The following is a 13,003-nucleotide window of genomic DNA, read 5'->3' on the forward strand; positions in this document are numbered from 1 at the left end:
TGTGTCTATGTGTTTGTTACTGAGCAGATATAGGACATTGTTTTTTTAACAGCTTTTTCTCTGATGTGACGCTGTGAGAGCAGCGACAGTGAAGCAGAACAGCAGAGGTGTGGTTCAGACAGATAAACAATGAGCTGAGACTCACTATAAAGCTGAGGGAAGCTACTGATTCAGCTGATAGCTCTTTGCAGTTTTATCACTTCCATCATCATATTGTAATATGGTATGTTGCTATAAAAATGTCCATTTTAGCCACACAGCAACTTTCTTAGAAGACCTATTGCGGTCATGTAAATTTTGACATTATTAAATACGAGGGAGCTGCACAAAGAAATTAACAGTCCAGAAATCTGCCATTGATTATTGTACAAACTTTATGTGCAAAGAATGATTGAGAGCAGACATTCTCAGCAGACGCACGCACACAAGGGGCCTTTCTTAAATCAGACCCACCCGACTCCCACTCTGCAGTCACACTCAGCTGAATACAGCTCCTTTTTTAAACTGTAAGGTATATATACAGGGCAGGGACAAGTTTCTGTCTGTATTTGAGGAACTGCTGGAACCTCTCCTAATAACGATTACTTACAACTAAAGCTTAGTTGTTGTAATTTTTTGTTGTAACTTACTTCAACACACTGAACCTGTAATGTTCCGTACCCTCCCTGCACACAGAATGGAGGGTGTTGGGAGTGATTTGAGAAAAGGACATGGTTAATAGCTGACCAGTGTAATGTGTAGTGACGGATAAAGTTGAATATTGTGTTGATCGTGTAACAGATTTTTTAGCTGCTTGAGACTTTAAGACCCCCACGTGTGTGTGTGTGTACTTTATATGTTGGCTAATCGATGTTACCATTAGAAGGGAGCATTGAATCTAGTGTGTGGGTCAAAACGCAATGAAATTACTTCAATTTATGGTAATTGAGATTTAACACCACAAAAAGTCAGACCATCGCACTAGCTATAAACAGGCCACAGGTCAAATATGTTTCCAGTCTGCACCAGCCACAGTGGAGCACATGTGTTCCCTGTGTATTGGATGATTATTAACATTTCAGGGACACTCAATAAAGTTTAACCTGCAATTAAATTGGTATGATTGCTGATCCAGTGTCATCTTATTCACAAGCTGTGAGTGTCAGACGGTGTGTGTTTGTTACACCATCCAATTTCACCATCTCAGCAATTTCCTGTACTGATAGAATATATGATCAGGGTTTCGATGATTTGGGGGAAAGGAAACCAAAGTTAAAAAAAACAAACAAACTGCATTTTCCCTTTAATCAAGTGGTTGTTTGTAATCTAAACCACAAACAACCAATTCGAGTTTGTAAATTAGTTTGCAGGATGTATTATTGAATGCAGTCTGGTCTGTCTCTGAGTCAGCCTCTAGTGGTCATTAGAAGACATGCAACTTCAACCCTCAACAATTATGGTTTCCACTTTAATGACTAGATGAAAGTTACACACTCGTACTACAAATCTACGCTTACTTCATGTGACTGACAACTGCTGCTGTGGTTTTGTCACTCCGTCTGCATCTATCTCTTTTCCATTGATTCTCTTTATTATTTTCTCTCTCTCTCTCCATAGAAGGCCGGAATGCACACCGCTGCTGACAGACACCAGACGTCTTCATGCAGGGAGCAGTTCTTTTCCATCTGTGTATGTGTGTGTGTGAGTGTGTGTGTGTGTGTGAGCCATAATAAATGTCACTGAGGCATGATTCTTGGTAACGATAGCCATAGTAGATAGATAGCACAGATAGCTGACTATTTGTTATGTGTGCATGTGTGTGGGCAGGAGAGGGTGAATGTGCCAGACATTAGAAGTGTCATTAAGTCATTACACTAGCTCACATGTCTGAATCAGAACCACAGTGACCATTGAATTCCTGATGCAGCTTCAAGTGTTCCCTACTTGGAACCATATAACACTGTATCATTTTCAGTTTTACCTAGGAAAACACTTTCTGCTTCAACAATCTCATCAGACTTCAGTAGACCGTTCACCTGAACTTTACCCTGGGAGAGACCACCTACTTTGTTGCCATTTTCTAACCACATTGGGTCTGTTCACAGTTCTTGGGGAGAGAGCTCTCAAGAATCCTCCTGCACAGGATCTCCCGCGGTGTTCTCACATCAGCTCCTCCAGATATTCTGTGGAATTTCTTCTAGCGGACTGGCCAGAGAAAACCCGGGGGAAAATTCCGAGGCTCTAACTTGGACCTTTGTGTTCACACATACAGCCCCTCCGGAGACTGTCCTGGGATTGCAGTTTCTTTCTTTATTTGACATGGTTCATGAAACTGATTATCCTGCAGAGTCTTGTATTGTGGGATTGTTAGCAATAGCATACATGCCATACCTTTTTGATCAATTCTTGGAATTTCTCAGGGCACTAGATACTGGGTAAATGTTCTGCTCAAAATGCTGACATGGCAGATGGTAAATATAGACTAGTGCATTATATATTAAATAGAGAGTTCATGAAATGCAGACTGTGGGTAGAAGTTTTATTTGGGTATCTCAACATAAGAGGCGTTGGTAGGATGGATAAGTGGTTGGAGTCTGATGGGAAAACACTACAGCTGAGTAGAGCTTCAAAAAGAGCTTTAATACAAAAAGTTAAAAGAAGGAGTTAAAAAGTGATTTTGCAAAACTACTGGTTCTAACAAGGCTGTACTAGCAAATAAAGTGATGCTGCAATGAAACATGGCTGAGAGGGCTAGCCTGAGTTTCTTTTTGGTCTTGACTGAATAATAAAACTTGTGTGGGGAAGTTGGCGGGAGGCGAGAGCCAGAAACCAAGCCCAGCTGTACATGAATACAGGAATAGGCAATGATTGGGTACAAAGGAACACTCCAGACGAACTCCAGAAGGTGAAAATCAAAAAAGTGTCCACAAACGTCCTTCTGCAAAGTCCTCTCTGTTCTGTCAGAGTGTGGCACTATCATGACAGCTTGTCATTTTTCACTGATGCTAATTTGTGCAAGACTGTGAACACACCATGCAATATGATTCTATCAGCGCAAGAAGATCTGATGACACTGATACCACCAAGAGGAACTGTGAACATGTGCTCTTACACTGTAGTTGCTGGCGTTACAATTGTGATCTGTCGTCATAAAGAGACGTTTTATTTTAATGTTTCTTACCATTTGTATCTGGTTGTATAACTTCCTGTCTTTGTCTTGTTGTTGTTTGACCTGCCCTCATGTGATTCACCTGTCATCAGTTATCCCTGCCTCTCTGTGTATCCAGTCTCTGTGCTCCCAGTCCTCTTTGTCAACTGTTCTGTCCATCTCCCCCTTCATGCTCCTGTTTTGTTCCTGTGGTTTTCCCTTTGTGTTCTTTGAGCATATGGACGTTGTTTGCATGACTACATGCCTACTGCTGACTGTGGGCCTGTCTATGAAATACTCTTCACTGCACCTACCACTGCCTTTGTCCGTCATCTGCACTACAGAAATTATGTACGGTATGCTACTCTGTTCAGCTTCAGCATTTGGTCAATTAACTGATTTATCATTTGACACAAATGTAATAACAAAAACTTTCCAATGTTTGTTGGCTTTAACAGTTATGAAATGTTTGTGTTGTAGACAGTTTGTCACATCCTTGTAGCCTTTAAGGAAGCAGACGTCTTGCACTATCAAGAAAATCATTTTAAATTGAAAATAATTGTTAGTTTCAACTCGAAATATGTCATGATGACGTCTTTCACCACTGGACTCGTGCTCTCAACAGGTTTTTATATGAGGGACATACCAACAGAGATTATTAGCTGACGATTGTTTGTGGTATGTGAGTGTTTTCAGTCCAGTCCAGCTACATGAGAGTTGTACTGGGATGGTTCTGGTGGTTGCTGTTTATGCACCAGGGTCCCTAATGGTCTTTGTATGGGGTATTCTTTGAATTCACTCCATGTAACTCTTGATCTCCTGGTGCCTCTGGACCAGAAGACATTTTAGAGATTGATTGTGAAGGCCACAGTTGTAAATATAGAGGCGTTGTCAGCAATGGTAGAATATTTGAGGGGGTTATATTGTGTATCAAAGCAATCTAGTTGTAATCGTAATCCACGATTACCATCCCCAATCACGATCTACGGTCCATCATCACAGTCACGATTGTTGATCAACCATCCCGATCATGATCCATCATGTATCACGATCTGTGATACATGATCAACCATCATGGTCACGATCGGCAATGACAATTCACCATCTCGACCCACGATGTGACTGCTGCAGCGATACAGCACAAGGGCTCCATGAGGAAGTCATGTTTGTAATAATACTATTGACGAGACAATAATCTGATGAAGAGGAGGAGGATTTTAGATATTACATCTGAGATGTGTAATTATAAATATAATATTATGGTTTCTCTGCACCCTTTATAAATGAGATCCTGTTCCAATTTAAGACTAGGGTTGTAAGGCAATTGTGGTGATGCATGGGAATACATAAGGTTTGTGACTTCACCTTTGGAAATCACTTTCTTCGTCCAGCTTACAGTTGTCCATTGCTTCAGATTGTGTCCTTTAGACAGTCACTTGGCATCGTAAAACACTCGCAGTGTTTATGGGCATACAAACAGATGTATGCTGATTAGATTAAGCTGCTGTGATATGTGAGCAGACATAGTTTTAATTGATTGTAACACTCTGATGTGGGACATGCTGTTATGCTGTTACTGTGACTGTCTGATAAGCAGCTTATCGTAGCCACATCATAGTACACACTATGAGTACACACTGTGAGTACACACCGTGCCACTGTGTGTGTGTGTGTGTGTGTGACAAAGCAAACATTGTTTGTCTGTTGTAATGCTACGCTCTGCAATGGATGTAAAGTGCAACTGGTTGATTGAGGCATCAAAGCAAAAGACATTAATCTAGCAGAGGTAGAAACAGGACAAAACTCAGTTTAAATCAAGAACTAGGTGGTCAGTGAACAAATATGTGGCAACAAAATTAACAAAGTGAACTGGTTTATTAATTTTCTCCATTCAAACGGCAAAACAACATGCAGATGTCAGATGCACACCTGCCTACAAACCAAGCAATGTATCAATGTAATCAAGTATGTAATGTAAACAAAGACAAGAGGCGAGGTTCAGACCATGGTTGCACATCCAGGTGTGAAATGCCAAACTGTTGATAGTGAAATAAAAAACAAATGTGGTTACGTTAATGAATTGATGAGCGAGAGATACTTGCAGTATTGCCTATTGGATTCAACTTCTTCCTTTGGAGTCAACACATGTTGATGAAGATGATGAGAACGCTCTGTTTTAATTAGTAGCTACAACAAGCAACGCAAAATGTCTCAGGGATTCAGGGTTAAAAAATGCATTGATGTCTAACTTCTATCCTCTTTGTCTGTCTGTGTGTGTGTGTGTGTGTATCTAGGATGATGAGGTGGTCCTACAGTGCTCAGCTACAATCCACAAGGAGCAACTAAAACTCTGTCTGGCTGCTGAAGGCTTCGGAAACAGACTCTGCTTTCTTGAATCCATCTCAAACTCCAAGGTACTGATACAAGCTTTTAATATCTCCTATATATTAGATGAATAATAGAATACCGCACATATGCCTTACACATAATGTGTGTAAGTCATACACTTTCCTCATTTGGGGGGGTTGTATAAAGAGTGACAAAGTGTACTGAACAGGAAATTATGTATGAATGGACACAGGACTTCCACCTGGGATACAAGGCTTAGGATTTCATTTCACTTAATGATTTAGTTTTAGTTTATTTTATTTTTTATTATTTCTCTCCTAATAAAGTACCCTCTGCTCTCCTTACTGCTCTCTAATGCTGCAACCACACCAAGGCAAAGCTAATTTTTCACGTGACATACAATACATTGACGATAATACAAGGGTGCGAGTAGATGTGACCGTGGTATTTGCATCACGATGATGACACATATGCGAATGCAGGCGAATAACAATCACCTGCCCAGTCATATCACATATCATCACTTGCTGAATGTGGGCAGTGCAGGATGTGGCACCAATGACAGCAAAGTGTGGTCAACCACACAAACTTCGTTGCAATTTGTTATGGCTGTGAAATCGCAAGTCACTGTTCTCAAAGGTTGAACTCTTCATGCTGTAGATGTACTTCAACACAAGACGTGATTGTTTTATTCACCCCTGCACCAGCACAGAATTGAAGTTAACTGGAGGCAAAGATTTTCCACTGATACATTTGCTTATGATTGACCGTGCCCTCACTCAATACAGTCAGGGTTACGTGAGTAACACAACGAAAAAATTTGCTTCATGTTTAGTTTGAATGCAGCATAACAACTGCACAGCAAAACCATGTTTATACAAGTATTTTTAAAATTAAAAAAAGACATCTAACCAAACACATTTAAGTATCCATGAAGTATTTCTACTCTGTCGACCCCACACCAATGTTGGTCACCTCACCAGATGAAGCAATTATGTAGAAGTTACTGTCCTGTGTAAAACGTGTGTCAAACATGTAAAGATTAATTCAACAATGAGTAATGAAACATGTGTGTTGTGTCCTGTTGTCTCAGAATGTGCCTCCAGATCTGTCCATCTGCACCTTTGTCCTGGAGCAGTCACTGTCAGTACGAGCCCTGCAGGAGATGCTGGCCAACACAGAGGAGAAGGCTGACGGGGTGAGCGTGAAGACACACTCATACGCACACACACGCAGACACTCACATGCACACGCACGCAGACACACACACACACACACACACACACACACACACACACACACACACACACACACACACACACACACACAGACTGGGAGATGACCAGTAGGTTGTGAGACACCAGCACAGAGGAGGTGGTGGTGACAGTGAGTCTGTCGCTCTCTGTTCATCCTGGACAGAATCATCCCCACTCTTCCTCATGTCACATGGTTCCTCGCTGGCACTGATCACTGTCCACCAGGCGGCTGTTGTCATTACACTGTATCAACACTGTGTTTCCAAACAGTTCCTCAACAGTTATATTAGAGAAGTGGTGTGATCCTGTTTGTGCAGCTGCTGTCCTTTACAAAACACTTGACTACCAGTGTTTGTTTGACTGTCATCAGTCATCATCCCGATCAAGAAGACCGGCATTATACTCTGTGCTTTCAGTTATTTAATTAGATTTAAGCATTTTTACTTTAGAATCACAGTTCTATTTGTTGATTGTTTCCAAGGGTCATGTGTTTCTTTTATTTCTGAATTAACTGTATTTTATCAATTAGAAATATATCTTATGTTACTTGCTACTACTAGTGCTGCTTTATGCTACTTGAACTAGCTACTGTGATGAAATGGTGGAATTACCAAACCTTCAAAACAACATGCTCAAACTTTATTTATCATTGTCAATTTCAGAAAAAAAAAATAGACAAACAAATTACAAAACAGATTGACTCCATAATGTTTACATCAAGATAAAAAGCTGTTTTGTGTAACTGAACCTCTCGCACTGCATTGATTGGAGTATTGATCACGGTAATTTTGGAGGCATTGAAAACCAACTTTCCCCTCAACTTTGCTGAAGTACAGAGAAGTCATCACTTGTTTCTAACCATGAGTATCCACATTGCAATGACAATCCTTTCACCCCAGTTTATTTTTTCTGTAAGATCCACATTTTCCAATTAAATAGCAGAGATTTAACTAGCATTACTAATGAAATGAATGACCAATTTTTTTTTAATCAAAATTGAGTTGTTTATGGGTGTTATTGCAGCAGCTTACTCTGTCAAACAGATAGCACTTCGGGGAGAACTGGTTTAGGGCCATATATGACTTGCAAGACAATTCATAAATGCAGAAAAAGCAACTCAGACTCAAAAAACATTCCCAACAATTCCTTTTTCTGTGCATACAGACAGTAAAACAGTGTGTCCGCTGTATGCCTGCCAGACCACAGTCAGGGTTAAGATGATACATACTTGTTATGTGTGATCACTACCAAGCATCATGGTGATTGTCAAGAAAAGTAGATGCAAAATATTGTGCTTTAAAATAAAAATTCAGAAATATAAGCAGCATAATATTCATGTCAGTGCCTAGTTTGTTCGGACGTGGTCCCAGTGATGAAAAAGACCAATCTCATCATCATTACAGTTGGAACATGCAGCTAAACTGAATGAGTTTATGGAGAAATTATCTAAGATTAAGCTAATGCTTTTCTGCATTAGTGTCCTTTCACAACACCACATTCTGAAAGAGAAAATGTTACACAGGCTTGTGGTGAGTGAGCTTATAGTTAAGAAGCTGAACCCTCATGAAATAGGATAATTAGTGAACCTTGTTGCTGCTGTAAAGCTGCTAGAACCAGACAAGGTCAAATTGTTCCAAAGTGTCAGTTTTTCTTGACAAACAGTCACAGATTAATGAGATGGAACAATGTTGAAAAAAACACTGAAGGTTAATGCAGGAACTGTCCGGTCTTTCTCTCTGGCATCAGGCTTCAAACACTTTGCCAAAGCCAACACTTCCAGCCATCTCATCAGAGCACTGTGATATGTGTTTAATAATGTAGTTTGGCCCTAGAATGATGCTTGAAGTGCTCCTAGGAACAAGGTTCCCCACCTGTGGTTTATAGCTTTGCCTTTTGTTTCCCATTGAGGGATACAAATAATTTTTAAGTAAAAATTTTAGCCACAGGGTTGTTAAATTTGAACACCTGAAAACTGGAACTCGAATGAGCAGCTTAAGAGAACGAGTAGGGAGCCGCAGTGCAGATGTAATGTTGTGGTGAAGGAGGATCTAATGATGAGATGAGAAATTTCTTCATGACTCATGTTTTTCTTTTTCTTAATGAAGTGGGGGGAGGGTAATTAATTTCTCCTTTCTCACTGTCAGCAGGCATCAAGACCACAGCGGAAGATAAATGGTTGTTGATGATTAATTGATGAGGGGCAAAACAAACACATTTGTCGCTGTTCTGTTCTCTCGTGCTGCTCCCTCACCCATGCACATCCGTGCTCTCTTACACACACTGCCTATTCAGTGAATGTATTAATCAGGGATCAGATAAGCACCATGAAAATACACTTTGTTACACCTTCTGTGTTACTGTTGTATTTTAAAAAACCTCGGAATTACCTCAACTGACATGGGGGGGGGGGGGGGGGGTGTCTTAGCAATTGCATCTCAATTCATCTTCTTGGTTTCATATTGGATCTATTCACATTTGACTCAGTTATATTAGAAATTCTCCATGGTTTCACTTTTTCACTGCTGTGAACAGACCTGACACTGATGGCATTATTTTACAGTGTATCATCAGAGGGTGCTGACCAATCTGTGTGTGATAGATGAAACATTTTATTGGTCAATGTAAAAGATTATAGTAGCAGCCACAATAGTTACCAGGCTAGAAGTCAGTATGTTCAAAACACATGTATCCCCTCTGTCAAGCTATTGGATGCTGTGAACACAATCAAAGGTCCAGATGGCAGCATCACTTATATTCTAATCTGACAGGTACCGTGGTCACCTTACTGTTGTCCCGGAGGAAAGATGACAAAATTTATACTGTTGTTTACATCAGACAGCTTGTTTGAGCACATATTCCCAAGTCCTGTATATAGGTTCAGTTGTGGTTTCGTTCAGATTTCCAGTTCAAACATGAAGACACCATCTTTTATTTAAGTTACCACAGCAAAGGTAATTTTAAATTTCATCAAAGTAAACAACACATTAGCTCAATAATATAGAAGAATCTCTTCCAGATATTCCACCTTGACTTTCATTTGCCACTGTACTGTTGGATTACTTTGTAATGTGTGTCACAAAAGAGAGATAAATACTATTTCCCAGACTAAAGCTGACAGGTTTTCGACAGACAGGGTCCTCTGTAGCTCCCAGCTGCTGGCTTTTTGCATCTCATGCAACTCTCCTGCATCAGTGATTCTGATTTAGCGGCATCAACTGGATCCTTCAGTGCTCCAGTACTGCAGTGGGTTATATAATGCTCATAGGTGACAATGCAGTGTGGTGCGTGATCATTCCCTGCCTCATACTATTTACTTTTAAATGTTAAGGCAAATTGACTTAGTATTATAAATATATACATAGCTAGTGTAGGTGAAACTGTATTTTCAGCTGTAAGAAACATATGTCTTAGGTAATGATAAAACATTAGTGAATATGTCATAACTGCGAGTGAAATCAAACACTGGTTCATCAGGGATTTTGAGCTGAGTGAAGGGAATATTTGGAGATTTGGAGAAGGTGGTAGTCAGACGAGACTCATTTCAGATTAATGTGTATTTATGCATGCAGGTCAATCATGGTTGAGTCTAGTTTAGCATCAGCACATGATGTTACAAGGCAAAAAGGATTTTTACTAGTTTTAGACCGATGCAGTTTTGTATTTTTTAGAAACCGCAACATTAAATTGACAAATTCTCTTAAGCTCATCTGAGCACACATGGTTGTGTTGGTCTTAAAATGAGGTGTGGTGGTCAGTTGTTCTGTCATTGTGCTGCAATCCTCAGGCAGAGGAAAAGGACAACAAAATCCTCCTCTGAAGTCAGTGCTTCAGTATTTCACTCTTATTTTAAGATACATTATCAAGTTATATATACTATAAACAACACCTGCAAACACAAATCTTGAATAAAGTTAAATACTTTCCTCTGCAGAAACGTTGTCACTTATTACAGTTGCAAGCTCACATGGCTTTTGAAGGGAATAGAAGATGGCACTGGTTTGTTGCATTAACAAAGAGACTAACTCTGGAAACCATGAACACGGTGCATTGACCATTTTTAATCACTTATAATAACCTGAGGTTGTTAATATAGATATTATGGTAAGAGGCTTTCACAACCCCAATGTGGTGTCATAATAGACTCCTGACAAAGGCAGGTCGGTGCAGTGAAGATATTATAATGTAAATAGACAGGCTTAAAGATGGCAGACAAATCCAAACTTAAACAACTGGTAAACAAGGGAACAGAGCAGAAGCCGGAGGAAACAGGGAAACAGAGCAGATAAACTGAAGCAGTGAAGGGAAACACGAGGACTAAATACACACCAGGGGAGCAGGTTAGGAGACACATGCAAGTAATTGGGGCAGGGTGATCATAAAAGGTGGGAAACGTACTGGGACGACGGGTAAAGTCAACCGCAGACACTGAAGGCCAACATTTCAAAAATAAAGAGCCCAGAAATAGTCACTGAAGCTGCTTTCACACATGCACATTAACCAAAGGGGCTGCATGTGAGAGACTACGGGTTTTCTCCGGAGTACCCTAGCTAAATTTCTGGATAATGTCAGAATGAACCAATGTAAGAACACAGCAAGAGATCTTCATGGGGATTAATTGTAAGTGAGTGGGTGTGTTGATGTTGTTTCTAAAACAGATGCAAAACTGAAAACCCCTGAAAAAGGATACAAATATTTCAGGACAAAAAGGCGGCGCCATACATGGAGAAGACACAAAGATGTAGAGAGAGCTTTGGGTGATGTTGGGCCATCCCGGTGTTGATGTGCTGTCAATAAAAACACATGATCTCCCAAGTAGAATTAATATCCTGCCTCTGGCTGCTGCACCAACCTTCACCTGCATACTTCAGAGATTTCTCTGCTGTTGTGAATATATCTGAGCGCAGAATCTCCTGCTGCATTGTTCATGCATAAAAGGCAAACTCCAATAGAGCCCATAATGTTTATGATTTTATGAGAGCGATTTAACTTTCTAATAAACAGTTCTGCTATCCACAAAACCCAGGAAGTCTCGATGTCTCAGAGCCTGCGAAAACAGGAGCTGTCATGTTTAGACTTAATGTGGACAGTAAGAACACAGAACAGGGATGTGATATTGGTTAGGAAGAGATTCACAATGTTCTGTGAGTCAAACCTAGAGGTTTTATGATTGCTGATTTCTTCTCAGACAATCACTAAACACATTGCTGTTGTGTTGCAGCTTTAAACAGCATCCTGCTTACACCTGACACCATTTACTGCACCCATGCATCATTCTGACTGTGTTCATTATTTCTTATTTCTGTTAAATTGACAATTAACACTTTGAACCTTGAACCCAATAATTATGTTTCGGTGATTGCAAGTTTTTCTGTAAGCACCTTTAGCATGTTGTCTTGAATCAAATGTTAACTGAACAACAGCCACCTACTGTACCTGTCCAGTTTAATAAAATTCAATAGCAGTTAAAAATATATTTGTTTTTTTTTATAGGGAAAATATTTCTATTTGCTTTCTTCCTGAGACTGACAAGAGATGTGACTTCAATCTCATGGTGTTTTCAAACCCAATTTATTTTGCTCTAGTCTGAAACTGTTTCCAGACGTGGTTTGCAGTCTTTTCGCAAAAGGAAAATCCTTGCAAACCTAAATGCATCACAACAAAATATCTGAACCCTGACTTCATTTATTATTCAGATGTGTCTGGAGCAAGAGCACAAACTAAATACAGGTAAAGAAGGCCCTGGAGCTACTGGTACCCTGACTGCTACACTGACTGTCCTCTGTGATATTCCATTATGCAAAGCACACCCACATGCTACAGGAGGCCTGTATTTGCACCATATAGACGTTTATATTTGCAAAAACCCTAAAGTATGTAAACAACAGCTACAACATACAAATCCACATTCAAATGATGTGTTAACAGCTGTACATCACTTGTAAATTATGTACATTAGGTTCACCAGTTTATAGAAACAATACTGATTTACATGCATCAGAAAGCTATCTAATGATTATTCAAATAGGAAACGTCATAATTACTTGTAGTACCAGGACAATTGCATTTAATCTTATTTCCCTTCAGTTCAACTTATTTCCGCTTATATGCTGCAAATGTTCTATTCTATTAAACATGACTGTCAATGTTCTATACAGTCATGTTTTCCCCCTGTTTATAGTTTGTTTTTTAGAAGGTTTTCCATACTCTTGTTGAGGGAGGACAGAGGGAGCCCTCTGAGACAAATTGTGATTTGAGATTATGGGCTAAACAA

The 13,003-nt window shown here is 39.8% G+C and overlaps 1 protein-coding gene across 1 annotated transcript in view; it reads left to right on the plus strand.

Annotated features, from left to right (window-relative positions):
* The first annotated feature begins 1,605 nt into the window (after positions 1-1,605).
* Positions 1,606-13,003, plus strand: part of ryr2a (ryanodine receptor 2a (cardiac)) — a 118,296-nt gene continuing 106,898 nt past the window's right edge. The window contains exons 1-3 of the mRNA XM_061094463.1: positions 1,606-1,668; positions 5,422-5,541; positions 6,570-6,674. Of these exons, the coding sequence (XP_060950446.1) occupies positions 1,606-1,668; positions 5,422-5,541; positions 6,570-6,674 (288 nt within the window). The remainder of the gene's footprint in view (positions 1,669-5,421; positions 5,542-6,569; positions 6,675-13,003) is intronic.

The sequence above is a fragment of the Limanda limanda genome, chromosome 21, assembly GCF_963576545.1.
Source record: "Limanda limanda chromosome 21, fLimLim1.1, whole genome shotgun sequence".
NCBI classification, from domain to species: Eukaryota; Metazoa; Chordata; class Actinopteri; order Pleuronectiformes; family Pleuronectidae; genus Limanda; species Limanda limanda.